At 41.1% G+C, this 26,399-nt stretch overlaps 1 protein-coding gene across 2 annotated transcripts; it reads left to right on the top strand.

Annotated features, from left to right (window-relative positions):
• The first annotated feature begins 152 nt into the window (after positions 1–152).
• On the top strand, positions 153–20,601 carry APIP (APAF1 interacting protein). Of its 2 annotated transcripts, XM_085011569.1 has the most exons (8): positions 153–324; positions 1,687–1,788; positions 8,448–8,548; positions 13,194–13,242; positions 14,907–15,024; positions 16,702–16,837; positions 19,535–19,702; positions 20,309–20,601. In XM_085011569.1, exons 2-8 carry the CDS (start codon positions 1,786–1,788, stop codon positions 20,406–20,408), a joined length of 675 nt encoding a protein of 224 aa, XP_084867695.1. In that variant the 5' UTR covers positions 153–324; positions 1,687–1,785; the 3' UTR covers positions 20,409–20,601. The 2 variants fall into 2 exon arrangements, with proteins under 2 accessions (XP_084867695.1, XP_003122918.3); XM_003122870.4 differs by lacking the exon at positions 1,687–1,788.
• Positions 20,602–26,399: the final 5,798 nt, after the last annotated feature.

The following is a 26,399-nucleotide window of genomic DNA, read 5'->3' on the forward strand; positions in this document are numbered from 1 at the left end:
CCGCGACTCGTAAACCGCAGGAATCAAGCAGCTCTTCTAGCTCCGCCTCCAAACTCGTTGGCCTCGCCTCCCGGTCATGAGGCTGCGCGGTTGGGCCTCCGGTCAGCGAGGCCCTCCCGGACCCGCCTTTCGTCTTGTCCGCCCCGCCTCCGGACTGCCCTCCACACCGCCTGATTGCATTTCTGGCCTCGCCGTGTTAGCCCCAACTGAGGGCCGGGAGCAAAGCCTTGCGAAGACCGGAGGGCGCGGGTACCTCTGCTCCCGGCCATGTCTGGCTGTCACGCTCCAGAGGGAGACTGTGGCTCGCGGCAATGCCTCGCGCAGGTAGGGGCGGGGCCGCCGGCGCCTTCTATTCCCTGTAAGCGAGGCGCCTGCGGGGCTCGGCGGCGGAAGCTAGGCGCGGGCGGGGTGGGGTTTTGGGCCGGACCCAACGGGACCCTCGCGCACCGCGGTTTCCGCTGCGGGTGCTGACCTAAGTCCCCGGCTCCCGCTGAGGTCTTTGCTCCACCGGCTGGGGTTCTCTGGAGACAGGAGCTGGGCACCAAACCTTGAATAAGGAAAAATAACGGAGGAGAGCGGTATTAAGTGTGTATTTCAAAGTAACTTCTCATGAAGACCGGGGAAACGTGAAGCCGCGGGTGAAACGGAGCTCAGACTATGAGCTCTTCTGCGCCCTGGCGACCAGCCTGACATTTGGCGCGTAGTAGGTACTTGGGAAACGTCCCCGAGCCGGATCTGTTCAGTAGCTGGCACTTTTTCTCTGCGCAAGTTGCTCTTTGCCTGCTTCTGTTTAGATTGGTTGTGGGATGATCTAGGAAGGATTTTTCCTTAAGCAGAAGTCACAGGAAGATTCCACCCTCGGGCTGCACATAACTTTTCATTCACTTCTGCATGCCAACAATTTATGGAACACCCATGTGCTCAGGGTGGTAATTAAGACAATGGCCTGGGTTCTGGAGGAGAGCTAGACCAGTAAACCATTACAAGTGAGAAGCGCTGCTGAAGAGACTGGGAATTCCCCCTCAAATCACGACCTGATTCTTTATTCCTCCTGTTATTCTTCCTTGGGGCAGAAGGTCCCAATTAAAAAGTAAAAGGTGGCAGATTTTATTAGGACAAACTTATCAGCCAGTATCTTCTGTGAATAAATGACTTTCCAGAGATGAGCAAAGTCACTTGTTTTCTTCCTCTCACTTATTACAATTTACGTATTTATTCCTCTTTTCACTGCCAACTAAAAATTGTCACCCACCCGCTGCCTCCGCAATGTTTAGGTCATTAGCCGCTGCAGTCAGCTGCTGACCTTAAGCACACTCTTGAAAGAAGTCCAGGGAGATCAGGAATGAGGCACTCTCTGTTCTGTGAAAAACTGGCAGACTAGGCCTTCTGATAGTTAGATATTTTCAGGAGATTTTATGACCCCAATTTCTTGTATCTTCTCATATCTAGAAGAGCAGTAAGATCATTAATGGTGCCATCTGCTTCTCATGATTAGCGAAATCCTCTGCAGAAGCATGTGCTTGATTTCAGGTATTCACCTTCCCCCAAATCACATATATACTGAACTTCTTCCCCCCCCCCGCTTCTAGCAGTTCCTCCCTCGGCGCTGAGAGGCTGTCTCCCAGGCCTCATTTTGCCCCAAATAAAATTTAACTCATGACTCACACTGTGCCTATTTTTTTTCAGTCAACATCACTTTTTTAAAACTGCTTCCTAGAGTATAAATTCCTTCAGTGCGGAGACTTTGTCTTATTCATGGCTGAACTTCCAGGATGTGCTTGATGCATGGTAGGCACTCAAATATTTATGACCGCATCACTAACCACTTAGCTGCTCAGCCAACTGAAAACTTGGAATTCCTTGAAGCCTTCCTTTCCTTCAGTTTTCTTACCCAAAGTCCATCCTTTCTATTTAACTTTTTTTTTTTTTAGGGCTGCACACACTGCATGCATGGCATATGGAGATTCCCAGGCTACGGGTCCAATCAGAACTACAGCTGCTGGCCCTACACCATAGCCACAGCAGCTGGGAATCTGAGCTGTGTCTGCGACCTACACCACAGCTCACGGCAACGCCAGGATGCTTAACCCATTGAACGAGGCCAGGGATCGAACCCGCAACCTCTTGGTCCCTAGTCAGATTCACTTCCCCTGTGCCACGATGGGAACTCTGTCTATTTAACTTAATTATCTTCCAAATCCATCTCTGCCATCGCTCCCTTACAGTTTCATTTTGAAGCTGTTTCCACAGCCTCTCTGCTGGTCTGCTCCTTTCTTGATCATCACCCTTTAGCCTCTTCTCTCTACTGCCACGTAGAAATGTTTCAAAAATAAAATCTGATCGTGTCATCTTTTATTTAAAACTGCTCAGTGGTTATCAACCATCTAGAGCATGAAGTCCAAACTCCTGTGCATAGCATGGGCAATCCTTATAGTCTTTTCCCGTCCCCTCTCCATCCCACAGAACCTAATTCCAGTTCCAACTACTCAGAGTTCTGTCTGACGAAAATGCCCTTTCTCCTCTTCATCTACCTTCACACCTCATCTCCTTCATTAGAACTCAGCTCAGGGGAGTTCCTGTCATGGCTCAGCGGTAACGTACCAGACTAGTATCCATGAGGAAACGAGTTCAATCCCTGGGCTCGATCAGAGGGTTAAGGATCCAGCGTTGCTGTGAGCTGTGGTATAGGTCATAGACGTGGCTCAGATCCCGGTTTGCTTTGACTGTGGCTGTGGTATAGGCCAGCAGCTACAGCTCCAATTCTACCCCTAGCCTGGGAACTTACATAATGCCACAGGTGCGGCCCTAAAATGACAAAAAAAACAAAAATTAAAAAACTCAGCTCAGCATCCCTTCCTCTCTGAAGCCTTTCCTAACTCCTGCTCCCTTCCACCAGTAGCTTCTACTCCAATAATGCCCTGGACCATCATGTTTTCTACACTGCTTTGTCACTTCACAACTGTTAATAACTTCTTTACTAGAGTTAGAGCCCCCAAATGTAAAGATTTTATCTTACTCTTGTTTATTTCTTCAGGGCCATCAGTAAAGTTCTGCTGAATGAATGAATGAGGGCTATAGCATAAATACCCAAAAATCTACATAGAGCAAATGCCACGGTGCAGAGTTTGAGGAAGGAATGATCACTTCCTGCTGAAATGATAAGAGAAGGAATCCTAGGGGATGTGAATCAGAAGCCTGGTGTAAAGGCTCATGAGCAGGAGTTTGACCGCCAGAGCTGGGATGAATGGAGATCCCACATGAGCAATAACCGAGCAAAGAGAAAAAAGTGTGTTCTTGGCTGGCAGGAAAGTGTGTCTTAGACATCTACTGCTATGTAACAAGTATCCCCAAATGTAGGCTTAACACACAAGCGTTGCCTCACACAGTTTCTGAGGATTAGGAATCCAGGAGAGTTTAGCTCAGGGTTTCTCATAAATTGGCAGTCAAGCCATCAGCCGGAGCTGCAGGCATCTCAAAACGTTACTGCAGCTGGGGTCTGCTTCCAAGCTCACTCACACAGTTGTTGGCAGGCTTCTGTCCCTCATACGTTATTCATCACTTGAGCTAAGTACCCTTAAAATATGGCAGCTGGATTCCTCCAGCGCAAGTGACCTGAGAGAGAGCAGCCAGGACAGAAGTGATAGTCTTTAGTAAGCTGCCATCAGAAGTGACATACTCTTGACCTCTTAAGCTGCCTTCACACAGACCAGCTGCATATAGTGTAGGATGAACTCTAAGCCAGGGTGTGAACACCAGGGCGCAGAGATCATTAAGAGCCATCCTGGAGGTCAATTACTGCAACTATGTTGACTAGAACTGAGAGGTTCATGTAAAAATGTGAAAGAAAATATTTGCAAAGTTGGGGCAAGAAAACAGAAGGACTTAAATTACAAACTAAGCAGGTGGTATTTGAGGAATGGAGCTCACTGACTAAAGTAGTGTGTTATTTTAGTACTAAGAGTGAAAGGTACGCTGGAGAAAAAGAAATTGTAGGCAAGGAGGAAAAAATAATCGGAATCCTCAAATATAAATCCCTGAGAGTTTTTACTGGACTATTACTCAATAAGAAAAATAAGGATAATGGAAAAGTGGATTTCACAATATTAACTGCATTCAATTTAAAGGACTATCTTTTATTCTGACATTATCCTACCTACTCTTTAATGTAAAAAAAAATGCACTTTTTTTGAAGACTGTGAAAATAGATGGTTAAATATGATTAATATCATAACTTGACAACCTTCTATCTGTCCCTAAAACTTAAAAAACAGCAATGGAAACTACTGGTCTTGAAATTCACAAGCCTGGGAATCACCAATCCAGATTATTAATCTAAGGAAACCGACACTTAGAAAGGGTCACTGACTTGCCATAGGGTACTTAGCTAGTGTGGGTCAAAGCTAAAGCCAGGCCCATCGTCTTCTGATTTCTAGTCATCCTTAACTGGTAAGAGGAATTTTTAGTTTGGTGAAGGTGGGAGGGAAAAATAGGACTTTTGGTGGAGGTGAAGTTGTAGAGAAAACCAGTCTGCACAGAGAGGAGAATGAAACAGATGTGCTGAAAGAAGCAATGACCAGAGCCAGAAAACGCTGACACCTTGCTTGTGCCTGCCTCTTGTCCCTTCCTTAGGCCAGTGTCAGGAAAAACTTAGACTGAAATGAGCAAAAGAGACTGCCACGTGCCTTGAGGCTCTCTATGCACTATTTGACAGGTCTGTAAACTGTTGAATGCTGAAGGCAATGCAGTTATTGTTCATAGAAATGCAAGTTGTGTTACAGAGATTCAGTTTATTCCTGCGCAGAACTTGTCCAGTTTTTATTTGTAAATCCAGGATTATTGATTACTTTTATGTGTGTGTGTTTTGAATTCTCTTTGGACACAGTCATATCATCTTCTTGGTTTCCTCATTAATCAAAGGGTTAAATAATACCTTTGACACGTGTATATTTCATGTCTGTATGAGAGTCACTCCCCCCCCGACCCCGGAAAACCTCTACCTGAGAAATACATGCCTCTGTTTTGTTTAAATTGCAGGAAAAGGAGTTCCCGTCGTGGCGCAGTGGTTAACGAATCCGACTAGGAACCATGAGGTTGCGGGTTCGGTCCCTGCCCTTGCTCAGTGGGTTAAGGATCCAGCGTTGCCGTGAGCTGTGGTGTAGGTTGCAGACGCGGCTCGGATCCTGCGTTGCTGTGGCTCTGGCGTAGGCCGGTGGCTACAGCTCCGATTCAACCCCTAGCCTGGGAACCTCCATATGCCGCGGGAGCGGCCCAAGAAATAGCAACAACAACAACAACAACTAAATAAATAAATAAATAAATAAATTGCAAGAAATGGTTGGGGAGGGGATTTGAATCATTGAGGACTGTGAGCGGGTCATCTCAGTGACATTGGAGGCTGATTTCCTTAAAATGAGTAGATTGAAAAATTGGGAAAATGATGTATTGACTCAAAAACTTTCTAGACTTTAGTGTTTTTAATATATACAAAATACTGTCAAATATTTTATCCTCACTGTATGGCACCTCCACTGTAAGAAGTTGATTGTAATCCATCTGTAGATATGTCTTTCAAAATTCTTTTTCTACGTGAAAGCCAGACCTAACAAGAACAGACAAGTATGGAGTTTCCACTGCAGCTTAGCCAGTTAAGGACCTGACATGTCTCTTTGAGGATGCAAGTTGGATCCGTGGCTTCGCTCAGTGGGTTAAGGATCTCGTGACCACATAGGGTCATAGAGCCATAGATGCAGCTCAGATCCGGTGTTGCCATGTACTCAGCTGCAGCTCCGATTTGACCCCTACAACTTCCAAGTCTGGCTGTAAAAAGAAAAAAGAAAAAAAAAAAGACAAGTAATATTGACATTCAGGAGAGAACTAAATATTAACTAAATATTTTTTTCTTGTCAATTCTTATTAAAATATATATTCTGATTTTTTACTTTTCTTGCCATTCTTGCCATTACTAAAGAATTTTACTAATTCTTGCCAATTATCTGCATAATTCAAATGACAGCATTTTTACTAAATGTATCTCTGTTGGTTCCTGCTGCTAGTGATTATTTTTCTTGAAAGTGTAATTTTGTGGGTTTGAATGATTGAGTGAAATTTTACTAACAACAGCTACCTTATCATTATTATTCCTGTAGCATGGAGCTGTTGCTAATTGCTCCAATACCTCAGTTCTAGAAAGACAAAAGGGAAAGGGGAGGCCCTTAATAAAAGACTATTTTCTGTAATGTTTGCAACTTGCTGTGCAAAAATTGATGGTTTTAAAGAGTGGAAAACTGCAGGAGTCTTCTCATTAGCTATACTTTAATATGTAATTAAAATATCATTTATATCCCTAAAAAAGGAAGTAGCAAACTATACAGGGCATGGGTAACTTTGGCTAGATAGTGTAAGGAAAGGTATAAGAAAAACCAGTGTAACTTTATTATTCATTTTAATTCAGGAATTTTCGACTTGTTAAAATGAGAAGGACATTAACATTGACTATGCACACGTTGTGCTGCATCTTTATATCCGTGATATCTCATTTTAATCCTCATAATGTTCTTATTTTATGGATGAGTAAGTGGAGGCCCCAAGTCATGTAAGCAATAAATGTGTAATTGGGATTTGACTTCATGTCCATCAACTCCTCTAAGCCTGTGTTGAATCAGAACTTTATAAAATGTCAACATTCCCATGTTCTTAGTATTTTTAAGTCTATACCATCACATTAGCATTCATAATGCATATCTAAAATGAAATGTGGGAGTTCCCGTCGTGGCGCAGTGGTTAGCGAATCCGACTAGGAACCATGAGGTTGCGGGTTCGGTCTCTGGCCTTGCTCAGTGGGTTAACGGTCCGGCGTTGCCGTGAGCTGTGGTGTAGATTGCAGACGTGGCTCAGATCCCATGTTGCTGTGGCTCTGGCGTAGGCTGGCGGCTACAGCTCCGATTAGACCCCTAGCCTGAGAACCTCCATGTGCCGCGGGAGCGGCCCAAGAAATAGCAAAAAAAAAAAAAAAAAAAAAAAAAGAAATGTGTATGTAAAATATCAACAGTGATTTGGGGAAAACACAATTTCAGAAATCCAGTTAAGTAGCTGAAACTTCAGTCTGTTTAATAATAATCCCTCTTTGGACTCAAAGATGTTTTTGTCCCCAGTTACACAGTGCCAGGATTTGCACAGGCAAGTTTGCTTGCTGAGCTTTTCAGCACAGGGCATCTATTTCTTGTTCATTCTTACCTGGGGGTCCCCTGTGCGGGGAGGGATTTTCTATTAGATACTCCATGTTGAGCACACCTGAGGTTTTATCTTGTGTTTCTAGTGACTTGCATAGCTATCAAAATTGAAACTCAAGGTCACCAAGAGTTTTGCAAATACCTCCAGGGAAATTTTGGCTTTGGAGCCCACTCCCATCCCGGGTAGATATTCCATTTCTTTTGTGGCCCCTGTGAAATCTTATTTTCTTGCCAGCTCAGAAGTTTGTTTTGAAATTTTTAAAAGATAATTTATTCAGCAGTTTTAGCTGTTGTCAAGGTAAGGGTTGTATATCATACTGCCAAAATGGAATTCATTGTCTTTATTGTTGTTTTTGTTTTCATTCATTTTAGCTTTAAAAAGCAGGGGGAAGTGCTTTGTTCTGTGTGTTTGTTTTTCCTAAAGAATCACTAGACATATAAAAGTAAGGCTCTTATTTCAACTAGAGTTATTGTATTGATCATTTGCCGTGTAGGCAAATATGGAATCATTATGCTGTACACCTTAAACTAATGTTATAGGTCAATTAAACCACCGTATAGGTAAATAATTGACTCAATGTTATCCCAACATATATCTTCATAGATTTAGGCTTAGAAAATATTAATTTAATTATGATTTTTTTCTGACTGCTTTGTATGTTATTTTCTTGACTTTATATCCCATAACGAGTATATATTGTTTTTGTAATAAGAAAAACAAGACAGTTAACTATGAGAAAAGGACATTTTTAGAATAAGAGTAAAATTAAACCAACACACAGAAAATGAACCAAGAACTCTCATAGTATATCCTGTATATCATAACTTAATTGAATAAGATGTTTTTGTGTAAGGAAACTTTCTGGACAGACTGAAGCTTGTTCCTTTCTGTACTGGATTCTATTTTATTAAAGCCATTTCAATAGATATTTTATAGTATAATCTGGACATTTCCCCACCTTGTTCTTGCAACTTGTTTCATAGTATTGGACTGCATGTCCCTTCACTGAATAATTCCAGATTGCCAAATAATATAGTAGATCGACTTCCCAAACATTAAAAACAAAGTGTATTTTCTTGTAATTTTCTCCCTCATGGTGCCCTCTCTATGGCAGATTTTCTTAACCTTCCTAAATTGGTTTCTTAATAGACATGTCATCTGGAATAGTCACTTGATAAAATAATATCTATTTTAGAAATCATCATCTTCTTTTTAAGGACAAGGAACATCCACGGTACCTGATCCCAGAGCTTTGCAAACAGTTTTACCATTTGGGCTGGGTCACTGGCACTGGAGGAGGAATCAGCTTGAAGCATGGGTATGTTTCTGGTTGATTTCATTTCTGAGAATTCTTCATATCTGATTTCATTTCTGAGAATTCTTTATGTAAGTAGACCACAGAGAGCCTAACATGTGTTATAGCCAAAGAACAACTGATGATCAGTTTAATATGATACTGAAGGTATTTAGTTTCTAAATAGAAAAATAAATTGTTGCATAACGAAGTAGAATAAGTATACAGATGTTGCAGACATAATAAATATTTAAGGATTTAAGAAACACAATTTCTAATCAGAATAATTTGGGAGTTCCTGTTGTGGCTCGGCAGGTTACAAACCAGACTAGTACCATGAGGATGAGGGTTCAATCCCTGGCCTTGCTCAGTGGGTTAAGGATCCAATGTTGCTGTGAGCTATAGTGCAGGTCACAGATGCAGCTCAGATCCTGCATTGCTCTGGCTGTGGTGTAGGCTGGCAGCTGCAGCTCCGTCTGATTCAACCCCTAGCCTGGGAACTTCCATATGCCACAAGTGTGGCCCTTAAAAAAAAAAAAAAAAAAAAAGCATAATTTGGTCCTTGGAGTACCAAGGTTAAATAACATTCTGCCAGGTATGTTCACACTTCTGAAACTTTTATAGAGTCTCCTCTGGGTAGACAGGATTTGTTTCAAATTTTCAGATACATATTTTCAAGTCACTTAAATAGAGATTACTAACTATCCAAAATCCTAAAAATAACATTTTATTGAGTCAAAAAAAAGATAATATACCTTTCTAAATGCATGTATCATTATTAATAGACATAGCACCTGCAGGTCCATGTTGTTCACTGGACAAAACAAGAGGTATTAGACTTGAAACAGAAGGAATGAATAGTATTTGATTGATCATTAGACTTATTCAGCGTCTTTAAGAGGATGAAGAAATAAGTAACCTACTACTAATGAAAATAAAGATTGTGGAATCGCATTCTCTTTAAGTGTTTCTGGAACAGGATCAAAGTTTTTCCTCCTAAAAAGTTTCAGGAATGTTATTGTCTGGAGGCTGAATGTTAAACCGTGTAACTTGATTTACTTCTTTATCCTAATCCACTTTCTTTAACAAAACTGGATTACTACAATATTTATGTAATATTGAGTATATGAAGTAATGCCCCCACAAGGAGGCTGCAGTGTTTAGAAAAGAATGGAATGTAAAATGTAGTCAGAATATTTTGAACAAAAGGGACTGTATGGCACACCACAAGATGATGCTATTGAAATGTTAATTACCCAGGAACTCATGAAATGTTAATTAAACTAAGGGAAACAACAGGAGGGGCCGAAGTCAACAACTGTCACAGTTACATGTGTAGGGAGGCTCTCAGTCTGGAAAGATCCTGTTCCGCGTGGTACATGGTACATCCATCAATGCGTCCTCTCTTACCATCAACCCAGTGCTAATGTGCCAGTCAGCATTTTGCAGGTTTTCAGATTATTTTGCCAAAACGTTCAACTTGACCTGTCCACAACAAAGTCCTATGATAACAATATATGTTGCTGTTTCATTGATTCATTTAGGAGTTGAGTCCTAGCAATTTGGTTTCTCAGCTGCTTTATTTACAGTACATCATAGTCTAAACATTGCCTTTAGTCAACTGCTTTTTATTTGTATGTGCAGAAATAGTTTGTGTGTGTACAAAACAGAGCTTTCTACCAAACTGAGAATAAACTTTTCTTTTTTTTTTTTTTTGTCTTTTTGCTATCTCTTGGGCCGCTTCCGCGGCATATGGAGGTTCCCAGGCTAGGGGTCGAATTGGAGCTGAAGCCACCAGCCTACGCCAGAGCCACAGCAACGCGGGATCCGAGCCGCATCTGCAATCTACACCACAGCTCACGGCAACACCGGATCGTTAACCCACTGAGCAAGGGCAGGGACCGAACCCGCAACCTCATGGTTTCTAGTGGGATTCGTTAACCACTGCGCCACAACGGGAACTCCCAGAATAAGCTTTTCTAACTGGCTCTTTAAAGAAACAGCAAAGTTAAAAATAGAGTGCATGTTAGGGGCCACTGCAGATCTTAAGAGGGAATTTTTTTGATCATAATGGCGTAAGATATATGAAATTTGTGTAGAACTAAAATGTGGAACCGTGTACTAAAATTGTTTGTGGTCACCCTAAAGCATTCACTGGCACATTTTAAAATTAAATGGTTTTATAACACTACAGTCGGTTTATAGGGAAATTGCATCATATTTGTAGAATGCTTTTCTATAGATTCTTAATTGGCGAGGAGCGCCTCCTGGAGGTCACAGGTGAAAACAGCCACAATTTTATGGCGCTGTACTTGGGAGTCTTACTGAATGTGTGCCTTTATCATCAGTATTATTCTCACGTTAGTGAAGGTTTGGTTTTCTTTGTCTGATGCTTGGAGCAAATAAATTTGGAATGAAGTACAAACCCAACAGATGATGTTTCCAGAATAATGCTGACAATAAGCCTTTAGGGGATATGAAATTATTTCCTGATTCCTAGGTTTGGCTGCTGTCAGTCCAGCTTCTGCTGCTGGTGTATGATGCCAAAAGAGGTATATAATAAGAGACAGCCTATCACCCATAAATAGCTAAATCAGAAGGAAGAAATGGAGAACCAAAAAAAATAGCAGTAAACAAGGCAATCCAGGATACTCAGCAGCCACTGTGTTCAGGCTGGGTTCCTACCTTCCAAGTGTAGCATTTCCTGTTTTCACAGTATAATATTGTTATGTGTCAGATACACTAAACTTGTTTATGCTATTAGAATTAAAATGAATAAACCCTGATTGTATATAAGATAATTGAGGCATAGTAAGATTTAAAGGATTTTTTTTTAACGATAGAGAGTAAATAAAAATAGAAGTAGTTCATGGATGTGTTATGGACTCTCAGGTTTCACTCTCCACATAGTGAAAGAGCAAGAGGTATGGAGAAAATAAATTCCCAAACTTAATACTTTGAAATGCAAAATGCTTTTTGTTTGTGGCTTACAGTGCCAAGTAAATACCTCACTTGTAGTCTTTGCCTTGCTTCTGTCCTAAAATAAAGCTCTGTCACCTTTCTCTTTTTATGCAGGTATCTCCCTCTTTGTAGCTGTAAATATATTTTTCCTAAAACCTAGTTAGCTAATTTTTAATTAAAGTCGATCAAAGTCTAAACTAATTTCCATTTTACAAAGGCAGTAATAAGAACAGATTGAGCATGCCAAACACTTGAACAAACAGAATAAAAGCCCTGGATTTCCCCGCTTTTTAAATGGAGTTTATTTACCAGCAGACTATTTTGAACTTTATTTGGGTCTGTTCCCAGGACTGCGTAAATATCTCCCCTCAGGAGAGGGCCTACTAGTTCATTTACCAGCAGAGGTGATTGAACATACCTACCACACACGGTTCTAGAGTCTCTTTCTTGTTGCAGGAGGACAAAGATTTGGATCCCTGCTATTTGTCTGTAAGGGGGCCCTTTTAACAGCATGATCCTTACACATTCCCACGGGTTCCAGAGGAATGCCACTTTGTGGTTTTTCTTATGCAACAGAGTTCTAAAGCAATAGATACTTTGTGAAAAAGAATGCTTGGCCATAGCTTACCCTGCTCTGAATTTCACTCCCATTATCAGGCATTTATTTTCTAGACCTTAATTTACAAGTACACCCTCAAAAGGAACTTTCTTGCATTTTTGTCATTTCCAGGTATAGGTTTATTAGTAGCCCCAGCTCCAACAGCTTGATGCAATATGGGTAGTCCTCTTCGTTTTCACTGGGAAACAATATTTATTCAGTGTCCCTATGGCCTCACCTCAGTGGCAGAAGCTGGAATGTGCAGGTGCTGGTTTTTCCTTGGTTTTGCACTATGTGGCAGTTTTTTTGGCAGCAACTGAAACTGTGAAATGAACCAAAGGATCTTTGTTGAGGATGAAAATAATTTAGAGAAGATTTTGAAATTAATTTCCAGATTCTATCTGAAAGCACCTTGTGGTAAATGGCATTGCTGTAGCATCTCCCTTAGCACAAAATACTGTGAAACAGAGAGATTGTCAGATATAGCCATGCCTTTTATATTTTTTTTACTTTCTGCAGTTGTTTTAGCTTTGTTTCCAAATATTGTTGAAGGGTTTTCCAATTAAAGAAGCATACTATTCCATTCCAAAAGTAGCCCTGTGTTAATGCTGTAATTTAATTAACTGTCCAGCAGAGGTCTCTGAACTTCATGTTTTGTAGTACCATCCATGCAAGACAGAGATCTACACCTAGTGAGACTCTTTCCCCAATTAGATTTTAGAATAACTGTGTTCCATGTATTATAAGATAAACTCTGCATATTCATGCTTAAAGATGCTAAAGACTTGTGTTTTCAGATTTTTATTTCCCCTAATTAGATAAAAGCCTGGTTACCATGGATTTCACACCTTCAAAAGAAAGAAATATATATGAAAATGTAGGAGGCAGAAGCAACTCTCAGCATTTTACTGTGTCACCAGCATTATAAAGACATTAAAGTCACTTGGTATTCTTTCTGTAAAGCCTATATCGATTAAGTAAAGCGGCTATTCGTATGACTTTGATTTACAAAGATCAGTAATGATTGGACTGCAACAATATACTTTTCTTTGTGCAAAAGCAGACCATTAGAGTTAAATAAACGCCAATTTGTATGTTTTGTGTTTCCAGCAATGAAATCTACATTGCTCCTTCAGGAGTACAAAAGGAACGGATTCAGGTACAGTAAAGGGGTGCTTCTTAAACCCAAATGCCTGTTCTTCTTTACTTGATTAATATTTTGTGAAATGGAATTAAAAGAAATGTTAGTTTTGAAGGAAGGGGTTATATTCGGATAATTTAAATAACTAATCAACAAACATTTGTTAAGTAACTTAAATTTTTTTAAAGTGGTAAGGACCTGCATACAACCAGGTGTTTTGAATTCTCATTCAGCCTCTAGAGGGCAAAAGTGAATAGTGCAATCTTAAGTCATAATTAAAAATGAGTATAAGTTGGCAGCACTATCACTCCACCTTCAATCAGGCTGATAGGGTACTCAGGTTGGTGGTGTCAAAATGATTCATATTTAATAATAGCAAAGCTCCTTTGATTTAAAATTGTAAAACTTGGAGTCCCCCTTGTGGTGCAGCAGAAATGAATCCAACTAGGATCCATTAGGATGCGGGTTTGATCCCCGAAATAAACAGCTAGTGAGTATTGGGGCCAGAATTCAAACTCAGAATAGTGTGACTCCACTGTGCGTCAGGGATCAGGCATTGTCGTGAGCTGTGGTGTAGGTCTCAGGCGTAGTTCGGATCCCATGTGGCTGTGGCTGTGGCATAGGCTAGCAGCTGTGCTCCAATTCAACCCTGAGCCTGGGAATTCCATATGCCGTAGGTGGGGGCCCTAAAAAAAAAAAGAAAAGAAAGAAAAATTGTAAAACTTTATTTCAAAATTTTGAGGAGACCAATTTGCTAGAATAATACCCAGCATCTAGTTAAAACAAGCACATAATGCTTAACCTCTAAGACCTAATGCTTAATTAATAAAATGTTTATATTGTAGTTTGTAATAAACTCTGGCAAATGAAAGTTACAGGTCAGAGATACACATGTTTTACTAAGAAAAATGTGTGGATCTATGTAATTTTTAAAATAAGAATTTTTAAAATAATGTACTTTGTTGAGATGAACATTTCTGAGTACCAGTTAAATTTCTCAAGGGATAAAAAAATTTTACTCTGTATTTTTCTTCTTATATTATGAAATATGAGAAAAATTATAATACCCATCTTAGAATGATGATTCTCTCTGAAGTACAGTTGTGAAATTACAGGGCAAAGTTGAGAACCTAAACTGGTGAAATGATATCAACATCACTACATGCATATTTAATTTTCCATATCAGTTTTTACTTCCTATTCTAAAGGTCAACTTTTAAAAACTTTCTTGAGAATATTTTTACTAGTAAAAAACATTTTTTTGGAGTGCCTGTCATGGCTCAATGGAAACAAATCCAACTAGGAACCATAAGGTTGCGGGTTCAATCCCTGGCCTCGCTCCGTGGGTTAAGGATCCAGCATTGCCATGAGCTGTGGTGTGGATCTCAGACACAGCTCAGATCTAGCATTGCTGTGGCTGTGGTGTAGGCCAGAGGCTACAGCTCCAATTTGACCCCTAGCTAGGGAACCTCCATATGCTATGGGTGCGGCCCTAAAAAGCCAAAAAAAATTTTAATTTCTCAAAATAGCTAAAATTTTTTGAGAAACTGATTACATGAATATGTAAAACATGAGTTAAATATGTGTATATGTGTTAGCACTGTGTATATATACAAGAAAGAGGATATTTCTAATTGATACTGTATAAGCCCTCCTCTTTGTCTCCTTCCCTCTCTACATAGCCTGAAGATATGTTTGTGTGTGACATCGATGAACAGGACATAAGTGGACCTCCACCGCATAAGAACCTGAAGAAAAGCCAGTGTACTCCTCTTTTCATGAATGCTTACACAATGAGAGGTAGGCAGAAAATGTATTCAACCTAGTGAATATTGCAGAGTAGGCTCCCCTAGAGAATGGCAATTATCGTTGCACTTAAGATTTCTTAAGTACCTACAGTGTGTAAGAACTTTCACTATATTAACATCTTCAGTCCTCACATCAGCCTATGTGGAGGGCCCATTATTTTTCCATTTTACGTGTGAGAGGATAGAGGCTCTGGGAAGATGTCCCCGAAATAAACAGCGAGTGAATACTGGGGCCAGAATTCCAACTTAGAATAGTGTGACTCCACTATATCGTCCAATTAACCACCTAAATATTCTATTTACAATCCAATTCCCACTCCTAGAGTTACACTTCTGGGAGCTTGTAGTAGAAATTAATCAGGATACAAATGAGGGAAAATCATGGCCTTTTCTTCCCTGTAGTGGGAGTGGTCCTCTCTTTTTTGAAACATTTACTGTATGATAAAAGCAGGACACCTATCTTAATTCCCAAATATTGTGCTGGAAAACCAGCCCGGAAAGGTTGAACCCAGAGGCAATGTAAAAATAGAAAAGTATAACTGAAGTACTGGCTCAAGCATAGCAGTGAAGCATGAGGACGACGCTTTAATATAGCCCCTGAATAGAATCAGTATCACGTAATCATGCCATGTTCGGTTCCCGGTTTATCATCAGCTACTCCTGAAAGGATACAACTTCAGCAACAGATTCTAACAGTATGAATCTTTCCTACCAAAAAGCTAAATAAACATCCAGTTACAAAAATAGCCATTACTAAATTTTATAGCATACAAATTCTTTTTTATTTTTTTATTTTTATTTATTTTTTTGTCTTTTTGCCTTTTCTAGGGCCGCTTCCCGTGGCATATGGAGGTTCCCAGGCTAGGGGTCCAATCAGAGCTGTAGCCACCGGCTTATGCCAGAGACATAGCAACGCAGGATCCACACCACAGCTCACGGCAACGCCGGATCCCTAAGCCACTGAGCAAGGGCAGGGACCGAACCCACAACCTCATGGTTCCTAATCGGATTCGTTAACCACTGTGCCACGACGGGAACTCCTACAAATTCTTTTTTAGATAAATCCATTGCATCTATATCTTCTAATGCCTACCCTCCCTCATGCTGCCAAGATGTGGCCTACACTGTGAAGCCTAACTTGGTGATTAAGGGTCAGATGAACTGGGCTCAAATCTAAGCTCTGCAGCTACTGTCTGTGAATAAACAAGTTACTTAACATCCCTGGGTCTCCATGTCCCTGACCGTTAAATGGGGGGAATGGTCATTGTGATGATGCTAAGAGGTAACATCCGTAAAGGGGATTTGCCCAGCGCCTGGCACATAGGAATCCCTAAGTAAGAGGTAGTCGTATGATGATTACAATCTTCATATTATTATAGCTGTTCGCACACCAGCTAAAAGGTATTGATTGAGAACGTACCAAGTGTTGTACGTTGTCCTGATGCTGGATAAAGTTGTCTTCTTCCTGACTCCTCCATTACTATTTCTGTTTTCTACCTCCCCACCTCCTCTCCTCTCCTTTGCCACCTTCTTAGTCCATGCCAAGGAAAACAAGTCTGTAACCATGTACAAATGTGTGTGTTTATGGAAATATGTATATTCCCCCCGCCCCCCGCTTTACAAGGTGTAATTTAGTATTCACTGAGCAGTGACTGTCTTCTTCCTCCAGGAGCAGGTGCTGTGATTCACACCCACTCTAAAGCTGCTGTCATGGCCACCCTTCTCTTCCCAGGAAGGGAGTTTAAAATTACACATCAAGAGATGATCAAAGGAATAAAGAAATGTACCTCGGGAGGGTATTACAGGTATTTCCCCCTGTTTGGGGCTTAAATAATTTAAAAAGTAGTCTTCCTTCTCGTGCTAAACAGGATGCTGACCTTTGGATGCATTGAATGAGATGTTGGGGATCTGTGTTAGATCGTGCTCACTTGATACCGTACTTCCAGATGTGTTCTCGGTGACACACATCAGTTGCCTGTCTCCTCTTCACCACCCCCAACCCAGCCTTGGCAAATTAGTGCCAGCGTGAACAAGGACATGTTTGTCAGAGTAAAATGAAAAACCTTGGCTGAGATTTCTACAGAGAAGGGAGGGTGGTGTCTTCCCTTCAGGAGAGAAGTGCCGCTCTCCTGCCCTTCTGAACTTCATCCTCAGGAGGTTTCAGCTCTGACTAAAGCTTATACCTCGTTTCGATTTAATTTCGTATTTCTGGAACATTTTCATTTTTTAAAAAGTTTTATAATTAAGTAGCTCTCTGTACTTTTATTATTTTTCAGTGAAGAAAGTGACGTAGTTTAGAACAGAGGCCTTCTAGATAAAATGAACGAAATCCACCAGCCCACAAAAATATAGCAATTACTCATCAATCTGGAATACGGGGATATGAAGAAACATGTTCCTGGTGTCCAGGGACAAGCTCGGCATTTCATTTGAACGTACTGGCATGCTTTTTTGTTTTTTGGCCACACCCACAGCATGCAGAAGTTCCCAAACCAGGGATCAAACCCAAACCATAGAAGTGAGTGATAATGCCGGATACTTACTCCACTAGGCCACCAGGGAACTCCTGTACTGGCATTTCTGTCCCTGAGCCTTCACCCTTCTAAATTTTCTGAAGGGCCTGAATCCACTCTGCCATGTTGAGAGGAAAAGGGTGCTTGTCTTTCTAAAGTGTTCTTAACAGCAGTATCTTACCGTATGTAAGAAAATGTATGTATTTAAACTAGTGTGCTGAGAAATTAATTTGATTTTAGTTAATATTTGTTGTGTGCCTAAAAGCATTCCTCAGCACTGGGAAACACCTGTTTACAAAAGTTAAATATTTAAATTATGAGCATGTACATACTAACAAAAGCATAGCTTCATACTGCCTTTTCCATATCTGGGTATTGAAGGAGAGGCATTATGTGTGCTATCAATTTCAGTGGCATTTGATTGCTTTGGTGAAGAAATAAAAATAGGTCAGGAGAACACATGAAAGGGTGGGTAGAGGAACAGAGCGTTTGCAATTCTATTTGAGCCTGGCTGGGAAATTAGCAACAGAGTCATTATCACAGCTCAGGGGCAGTGATATTTCATCAATATTGGGGGAGAATCCTGAGTGTCTAGTCAAAAGAAGGGGCAATGAAGGCTGGATGAAGTAAGAAAGGACAGGATTTTTACATTTTCTACTCTACTTTTTAAATTTTTAAGTCCACCTTTAAAAACACAAAAACAGAAAACTTTCCAATGCCTAATTTTTATTGGGGGAGGAGGTTACCATGTTTAAATATAATTAATTGTCCTACCTTTTGGAAGCAATATGCCCATGGTAGAGTGAAAAGAATGCTGTTTGATGCTCAAGGGACTATCCTGGCTTTGCTCCTGTAAAGTGGGTAGATTGGATTAGATTAGCTCGCAGGTCTTATTTTGCTGTGGGATTATTTAGCCCTTGTTATTTAGCACTTATATTCTGACTGTTCAGTACATGGTAGAGGACAGTGTAAGTTTGTGGTTCTCTTGGCCAATATCAGAAAAGATTTGAGACTAGCAATTTATTCCTTCCACATTTAAGGATATTTTGTAATTACCTCTACTTTACATTAAGTGATAAAATGTGCAGCGTCATACTGTTAATAATGGTTGGCCAAGTTCTTTATCCCGTGACAGCTACATAGCCTGTACCTTCCTTAAATAGTGATTTCTGATAATATACAGCTAGAATGTATTTTGGTTAAGTTTAGCCATTATAAAGGTGATGAAATGAAAAAGCAGATGTTACATTAACAAGGCAAGAGAAATTCATGTAAAAAGGAAAACATGTCTGAATTTTGATTGGTTATAAATGACCTCAAAAATGGACTAAATTTTACCAGTGACTAGGTATTTGCTGAATTACTATTACACAAACAAAATGAAAAATGCATATTTTGACTTCATCACATGTACTTACTAAAAATAAGGTAGAAGAAGTTCTATGTTACAGATTTGAGAGTATTCTGAAAATATTATCATACCTTTAATAGTTAGCTCCAGAAGGTCTTTGCCATTCCAGGGCCACCAACCACACCTGTATTTATATATCTGCCTATCCAAGACACTGTTGGGTCCTACAGAGAGAGCATAAAATGATTTTATATCACTGGGAAATTCCTGATTTAGTAAGTACCTCAGTTGTTAATCCGTCCTACGCTTCTAATTCTGAGATTTATCATTTTCTCATCTCCTGTTAAAAAATACCATGATTCTCTATGCTTCAAGGAAATACTTGTATGATCTTGATAATTTCTTTGTTGGGTTGTGGTATCCTGCACAAATTTCTGCCACTTATACTTAGGATTAGAACAATGCCTGCCAAATTCCCAAGGCGTCTTTTGATACAGATATTTATGCAAGATACACAGAATAACATGCAACATCTTGTTCATAAATTGGAGTGGCTTTTTAGATATAAAGAGAACGTCCCACTGGTTACTTGAAAAAAATTATAAGTTTTATGTATGAACACCTTTATTGTCTTGCAGATATGATGACATGTTAGTAGTCCCCATTATTGAGAACACACCTGAGGAAAAGGACCTCAAGGAGAGAATGGCCAGGGCAATGAATGAATACCCAGACTCCTGCGCCGTGCTCGTCAGACGGCACGGAGTCTACGTCTGGGGAGAGACGTGGGAGAAGGCCAAAACCATGTAAGTGTCAACCAAAGACCATCGAGAATAAGTCACCACATTCTAAACGTAAGAGGGATCGAAATAGGATTTTCTTATTTAAAATGAAGTATGATTTTTGCGTGGGTGTGTCGCTGGTCAAAATGGTTTACATTTAAATAGTTTATCATTCTTATTTCTAGAGATTTTATTTGTATTATGTATTCTTTTGTGAAGAAATATTTTTCGGGTGAGCTGTTATTTGGCAAGGCACTATGCTCTGATACAAAGGAGGAGATACAGATCTTGGTTCTCTGAGTTGAAGGCTTGAATAAAGCTAACCCGTGTTATACAATGATTTGCTACATTTATTTCAAGAAAGTGGCCAATAGTTAAAAGATAAAAATCTAAATTTATATAGGTAGTATGTTTTAAACTCCCTTTTATTTTCTGATACGTATATGACATGATGGCGTGATTCAATATGATTCCATGTTTTAACGTTTAAAATTAAAAACTGCGCCTAGAACTGAGAAAAAAAAAATGGGCAAGGAACAGGGTTAACTTGATGCAGAGGAAAGATACGATTATTAGGATTGGAGAACTCTGTTTCGCTACTTTTGGTTCTTTTTGCTTTTTCTTTTACAGGTGTGAGTGTTACGACTATTTGTTCGATGTTGCCGTATCAATGAAGAAAGTAGGACTGGACCCTACACAGCTTCCTGTTGGAGAAAATGGAATTGTCTAAGCCAAGTGGAAGTTTATGATATACAGAGACAAAGCTTAATTATTACTTAAATGACATGACTTTTTTAAACAAACTGAAAATTTCCATGAAGCTATTGATTTGTCACTAAATATTGCACAGACACTGGATTTTATTTGCTTATATTCTTGTAATTTTAAATGACAATACAATGGAATAAAATTTTTATAATGAATGTTTTATGTTCATTTCTAAATCCCTTAATAGCAAAATATTTTCTTTTAGTTAATTTTTTATATATTCTCCCAGAGGATTCCTCTTATGCTTTAAAGGTATTGGTGATAAAGAAATTCATTGGAAAACACCAGGCACTCATTTTTTTTTTCAATTATACTGATTTTTTTTTAAGTTTATATGATTTTTTTTCCATTATAGTTGCTTTACAGTATTCTGTCAATTTCTACTGTACAGCAAAGTGACTCAGTCACACACATATTTATATTCTTTTTCTCACATTATCCTCCATCATGCGCCATCACAAGTGACTAGATAGAGTTCCCTGTGCTCTACAGCAGGATCTCATTGCTTATCCTCTCCAAATGCAATGGTTTGCATCTATTAACCCCAAACTCCCAGTGCATTCCAACCCCTCCCCCTTGGCAACCACAGGTCTTTTCTCCAAGTCCACAAGTTTCTTTTCTCTGGAAAGGTTCATTTGTCTAAGGCACTCATTTTCTATTGGGATCAGTTGTGAAATTCAAACCAGGTGATACTAACTCAAACTCTCCTGGCCAGATAAACCCTGACCATCCAATGATGTAATCAGAAAGTGCTTTTTTTTAAAATGTAGGCAAAAGCAACATCATCTTGATGATAAGGTTTTATTTGGTTAATGCTTTTATTTAACTGGGGGAGAAAAAAATGCACCATCTCCAAAGTCAGTCTCATACCCCTCCGCCTCAGTTTATCATCTTGTAGTGTTGGAGTTTTCTTTCACTCCAGCAATTCTTCAGCCGCATCCAGGCTTCCCATCGCTTGACCTTACCATTTGTCATTGTCTATGAACCTTTTCATGTCCTGGCTTCTTCCCTTAGGTAGCATAGATGATGGCCAGCACTTGATTGCAAACATCCTAACCCCCTGGTATCTTGCCCCCTCCATCATACTCACCCGGCAAAATCCCCAGGCCTTGTGAGCCACTTACTTGGCACTTGTACCCAAGCAGAAGGCCTGATGGGAGAAATTGCACAACTGTGTTGACTCATCTCACTTCAGATTTATGACCACACATCTCAGGTGGGCACTTGATGCTGCCAAACAAATCCACTACAGTTCCCTCGTAAGTTCATTTCCCCACCTGGCGTCCATTTCTCCTCACAGCCTTGCTTACCTGCCATCTAATATCTGACATTCTTCCTGCTACCATTTCTCAGGAAAAAACCTCCTTTCATACTTTTTAGAGATAAATAGATTTATTCCAAAGAGAACTAACTTATCTTCCCGTTTCATGTTTCCACCAACCTTCCTGCCTCCAGCCCTCTTTGGAACTTTCCTTCTACTGAATTTTAAGATCAGTTCTTCCCCTTACACCTTGGATCCAATTAATGTCCTCTTGCCTTCTCATGGGCTTTGCTTCTGCATTTCTTTCTTGCATTGTCTTTTTTTTTTTTTTTTTTTTTTTTTTTTCTGCACCTGCAGCATGCAGAAATTCCCAGGCCAGAGATCAAACCCAAACCACTGCAGTGACCTGAGCCACAGCACTGGATCCTTAACCCACTGAGCCACCAGGGAACACCATCAATTTTTCACCCTCTTCTGTTGGTATAAAAATGTGCTGTAGGAGTTACCACTGTTGCAGAGTGGGTTAAGAATCTGACTGTATTTGCACAGTCACTGTGGAGGTGCAGTGGGTTAATGGATCTGGTGTTGCCACAGCTGTGGCATAGGTTGCAGCTGCGGCTCAGATTTGATCCCTGGCCTGGTAACTTCCATATGCCGTGGGTGTGACCATAAAAAACGAACAGAAACAAAAAACCTGCTGTAACGTTTTCCATCGTAAAATATACACACAAACTGCCTTCAACCAACCTTCAACTAACTCCAGCACCAATAGAGCCAACCTTTTTGAAAGGGTTGCCCACTTTGCTGTCAACTTCTGTTCTCTGAATTGCTCCTTGGCCCACTCCAATCCAGCCACCCCACCCCACTGAAACTGCTTTACCAAGAAGAAGGGACCCCCCACACCCTCAACCTTTTGAATGCTTCCTTTCTTTGCTCTAAGCGAAACCTCTTTCTCCTGGGGACATGGTTTCCCCTGAAGCTCTCAGTGGCGCTTATTTTCACTTCCTCTTGCCCCTAGGGCTGGAGTGAGTGAATTCCTTGAACACCAAAAGGCTTTCCCCTTCTCCTGTTTCTTTGTGCTCAGCAAACCTTCAATCGCAGTTAATTCCAGCGCTCTTCTAACTCTGCCACTGAGGGAGAACACAACCGCATCAAGGTCAAGTGGGCCCTTCATGCTGAATTTTATTTAATTACCCCAGTCTTTTCATTCCCCTCCCCTCCTTGACAATGACTTCTTCCTTCAAATGTCAAGCACTTCTCTCCCACATTCACTGCTGGCTGATGACTTGATGGCTATTTCACTGAAAAAAATCAAAGCCACCATGAGAGAATTTGCACAGGCTTCCCCCTGCCTGCTCGTACTCTCGTGATGAACCGTCAATGCCTCCTCCCACTAAGGCCAGCCTCTTCCCTTAAGCAGTAGATCTCCTCCCAAATCCAGAAACAATTCCCCACTTCCTGGAGTCTGCCCTAACTCAGTGGCAGCTCCATCCTTCCAGGCACTCAGACACATCCTGCGCGGCGGTTTCTTTGACACACCACATCCAGCTCATCAGCAAATCCCCTCGGCTTTACACGGACAATAGTTTCTAAACTTATGACGGCATTCAGTCACCACCTGGCCCAAGATCCACCCTTTCTCACCTAAATGACAGCAGTTGCCGCCCCCCAACCCCTTCCCAACAGTGTCTTCTCAACACGGCAGCCAGCCCAGCACTCCTCTGCTCAAAACCTGGGCTTCCTGCCTCACAATGAACGCTCCTCGCCGTCTCCACCGCTCCCCAGCCTATCAGTCACCTCCTTTGCACTTGTTCTGCTGCAGCTGCTCTGCCATCCTGCTGAAACCTTCGGGTTTCTAGGCACTTCCACACGTGTTCTTCCCTCTCAGGGCCCTTCCCCCAGACTCCGGCTTAGCTCATTCCCTCTGCTTACTCAGGACGTCACACGTTATCTCTGTGCTGTCTTCCTAAGTACTCTTATTTTACGTTATTTATTTATTATTTTTTTGAAATGCCCAGTAGCTCTAGCCTCAGAACATTTGCCCTTGCTGGGGCCTCTTGCTAGAATGCCCTTCCCACATGTGGCTCCATGGTTATCATTTTTTATGTTCTTATCTGCAGCATATGGAAGTCCCCAGACTAGGGGTCGAATCAGCGCTACAGCTGCCGGCCTACACCACAGCCAGAGCAACACCAGATCTGAGCCACATCTGCGACTTACACCACAGCTTTTGGCAACACTGGATCCTTAACCCACTTAGGGAGGCTGGGGATTGAACCTGCATCCTCATGGATACTAGTCAGCTTCTTAACCTACTGAGCCACAATGGGGAACTCCCTCCACTGTTATCTTCCAAAGGTCTTCCTTGTATGAGATCCTCTGACTGCCAGCAACTGACAACTAGGAGGGCTTGCTCTCCCAGGACTATAGGCAAGATTTCACTTGCTAAGGTGGGATCTTTCCAGTGGGGCCACACCAAGGGTCCTTCTGCCTGCGTCCTTCAAGTTAACTGAATGAGACCGAGTTCAATTCAGAAGCAAAGGGAAGCTTCATTCTTGGATGAAATAATGGACAGGTGCAAGCTCCAGGTTGATTGCCTGGTTACTCTTATTCTAAATTGCAACCCCTCCCTCCATACCCCAAATGCTCTCCTTCCCTGCTTTAGTTTCCTATAAAGTCCTCAGAATCGACTAGCATACTATGATTTAATTGCTTATCTTCATTCTCTCACCAGTATGTGAATCCCACGAGGGCAGGGATTTTCCTGTTTCATTCACACCCGTATCCCTAGTCCCTTGAGGAGTACCCAATACAAAGGTAAATACCTGCTGAATGAAAGACCACCTTTTTGCCAAAACTAGTGGTCAAGTCTCTGTATTTTACGTGGCTTTATCGCAGCATCACTACTGAGCAATCCCTCCTTGAAACTTTTCCTGAAAATTTTTCTCTTGGCTTCCATGACCCTGGTTTCATTGGATTTTCTTCTTACCTCAGTGATCACTTCTGCGGTTCTTGGATATTCTCCTCTGTAGACAGTTAAATGTTGGAGGGGCTCAGGGCTCCCTGCCCTTAACCAGATTCCCCACCTATACTTTTTTCCTAGGAAATCTAATCAAGGGCCATAGCTTTATTTTATTTTATTTTTTTCTTGTTACGGCTGCACCTGCGGCATATGGAAGTTCCTGGGCTAGGGTTCGAATCAGAGCTGCAGCTCAGCTGCAGCCTCTGCCACAGCCACAGCAACACTGGATCCAAGCTGTATCTGTAACCTATGCCACAGCTTTCAGCAACACCAGATCCTTAACTCACTGAGCGGAACCAGGGATCAAACCCACCTTCTCACAGATACAAGGTCATAATGTCAGGGCCTTAACCCACTGAGCCACAATGGGAACTCTGCCATAGCTTTAAATATCTATATGTCGATGACTCACAGTGTCTTATCTCTACCCAGATGTGTCCCTTACATTCCAAACGAATCTCTCCACCTCCTACATCTCACCTCTGGGATGTCTAACGGGCATCTTAAACCTACCGTGGCCCAAAACAGTGCCATTGATTTTTCTTCTGTATCAGCCTTCACCCTCCCCCCACTCCCAAACACTTTCTGGACAGCGGCACCAAAACCTTGATACAGACCTCTGTCTTGTTCACGACAACCAAGGAAAAATGCCTGACACACTGTCAGGATTCCATAAAACTGGTTTTCTGGATTCTTGGTGAAGATTCGTCCACCAGGGAGAAATCGTTTGTGTTACTTCTGCTTAACGTCATTTTCCTCATTCTTGAAATGGAGCTAATGAATGAGATAAAGCACGCGAAGGAACAAGCTATAGTGCTCCACCCACAGAAGCCATTCACTAATTATTCATTACCCCCCTTTCTATAGTCCCATTTAATCCACATGAGAGGACTTCAAGGTATTATCCCATTTTTTTGGATGAGAAAATTGAGCTCAGATTGGAATAATAATTACGTAGAATTTAAGAGAAAGCATATAAAGTCCTTACCACAGTGCCTGCTGTATACTAGGAGTGCACTCAAACTATGCACTTCCTTTCCTAAACACCCCTTAGCTACCCCCCCAAGGTAATTGTAATGCAAGTAAGTCATTTAAGCTGTGCCATAGTACAGCCTATCTCTGACTGTACGCTGTTATTTTTACCAGTGGGCATATAGAAAAGATGTGCAAAACCAGGTTTAGAGTTGGGAGTAGTTGGTGGAAGTCTGTTAGCTATTGTTGTTGTTTTTAAAGAAGAATACGAGCCCTAGGATGTGACTGCTAGGAGCTGAGGTCCACAGGTGACCACACACAGCTCAGGGAGCGCTTATTCCCAGGGTCTGACACATGGGTGCTTGGTGAATGTTTGTGGAAGGGAGCAAAAGGCGTTCTTCACAAGCCCTTGTGACTGTTTTTCTCTCAATTATCCCTACTTCTTTAAATAAGGAGGGGAAAAGGTTGGTTATGAATGAAAGATTAAACTGGTAAGAGATCTAGATCAAACACTTTTATTGCATTAAGTGCAGGACATTCCATTCACTCCCAGATTGAAAAAGGGATTAACATTTTAGTCAAGAGTACTATTTGTTTCTCAAATGATTTTAGAAACTTCTGGTCCCACCCAACTCTCTTTTGTGAGAGGCACAAAATAATATAGTTCCCCAGAGAGTGTCCCAATCAGAATGGTAAAG

This window comes from Sus scrofa, chromosome 2 (assembly GCF_054392235.1).
Source record: "Sus scrofa isolate SSC_HxYL_T2T_F1_AM1 chromosome 2, Sscrofa_HxYL_maternal_Yorkshire_Landrace_v2.0, whole genome shotgun sequence".
In the NCBI taxonomy this organism is placed as follows: Eukaryota; Metazoa; Chordata; class Mammalia; order Artiodactyla; family Suidae; genus Sus; species Sus scrofa.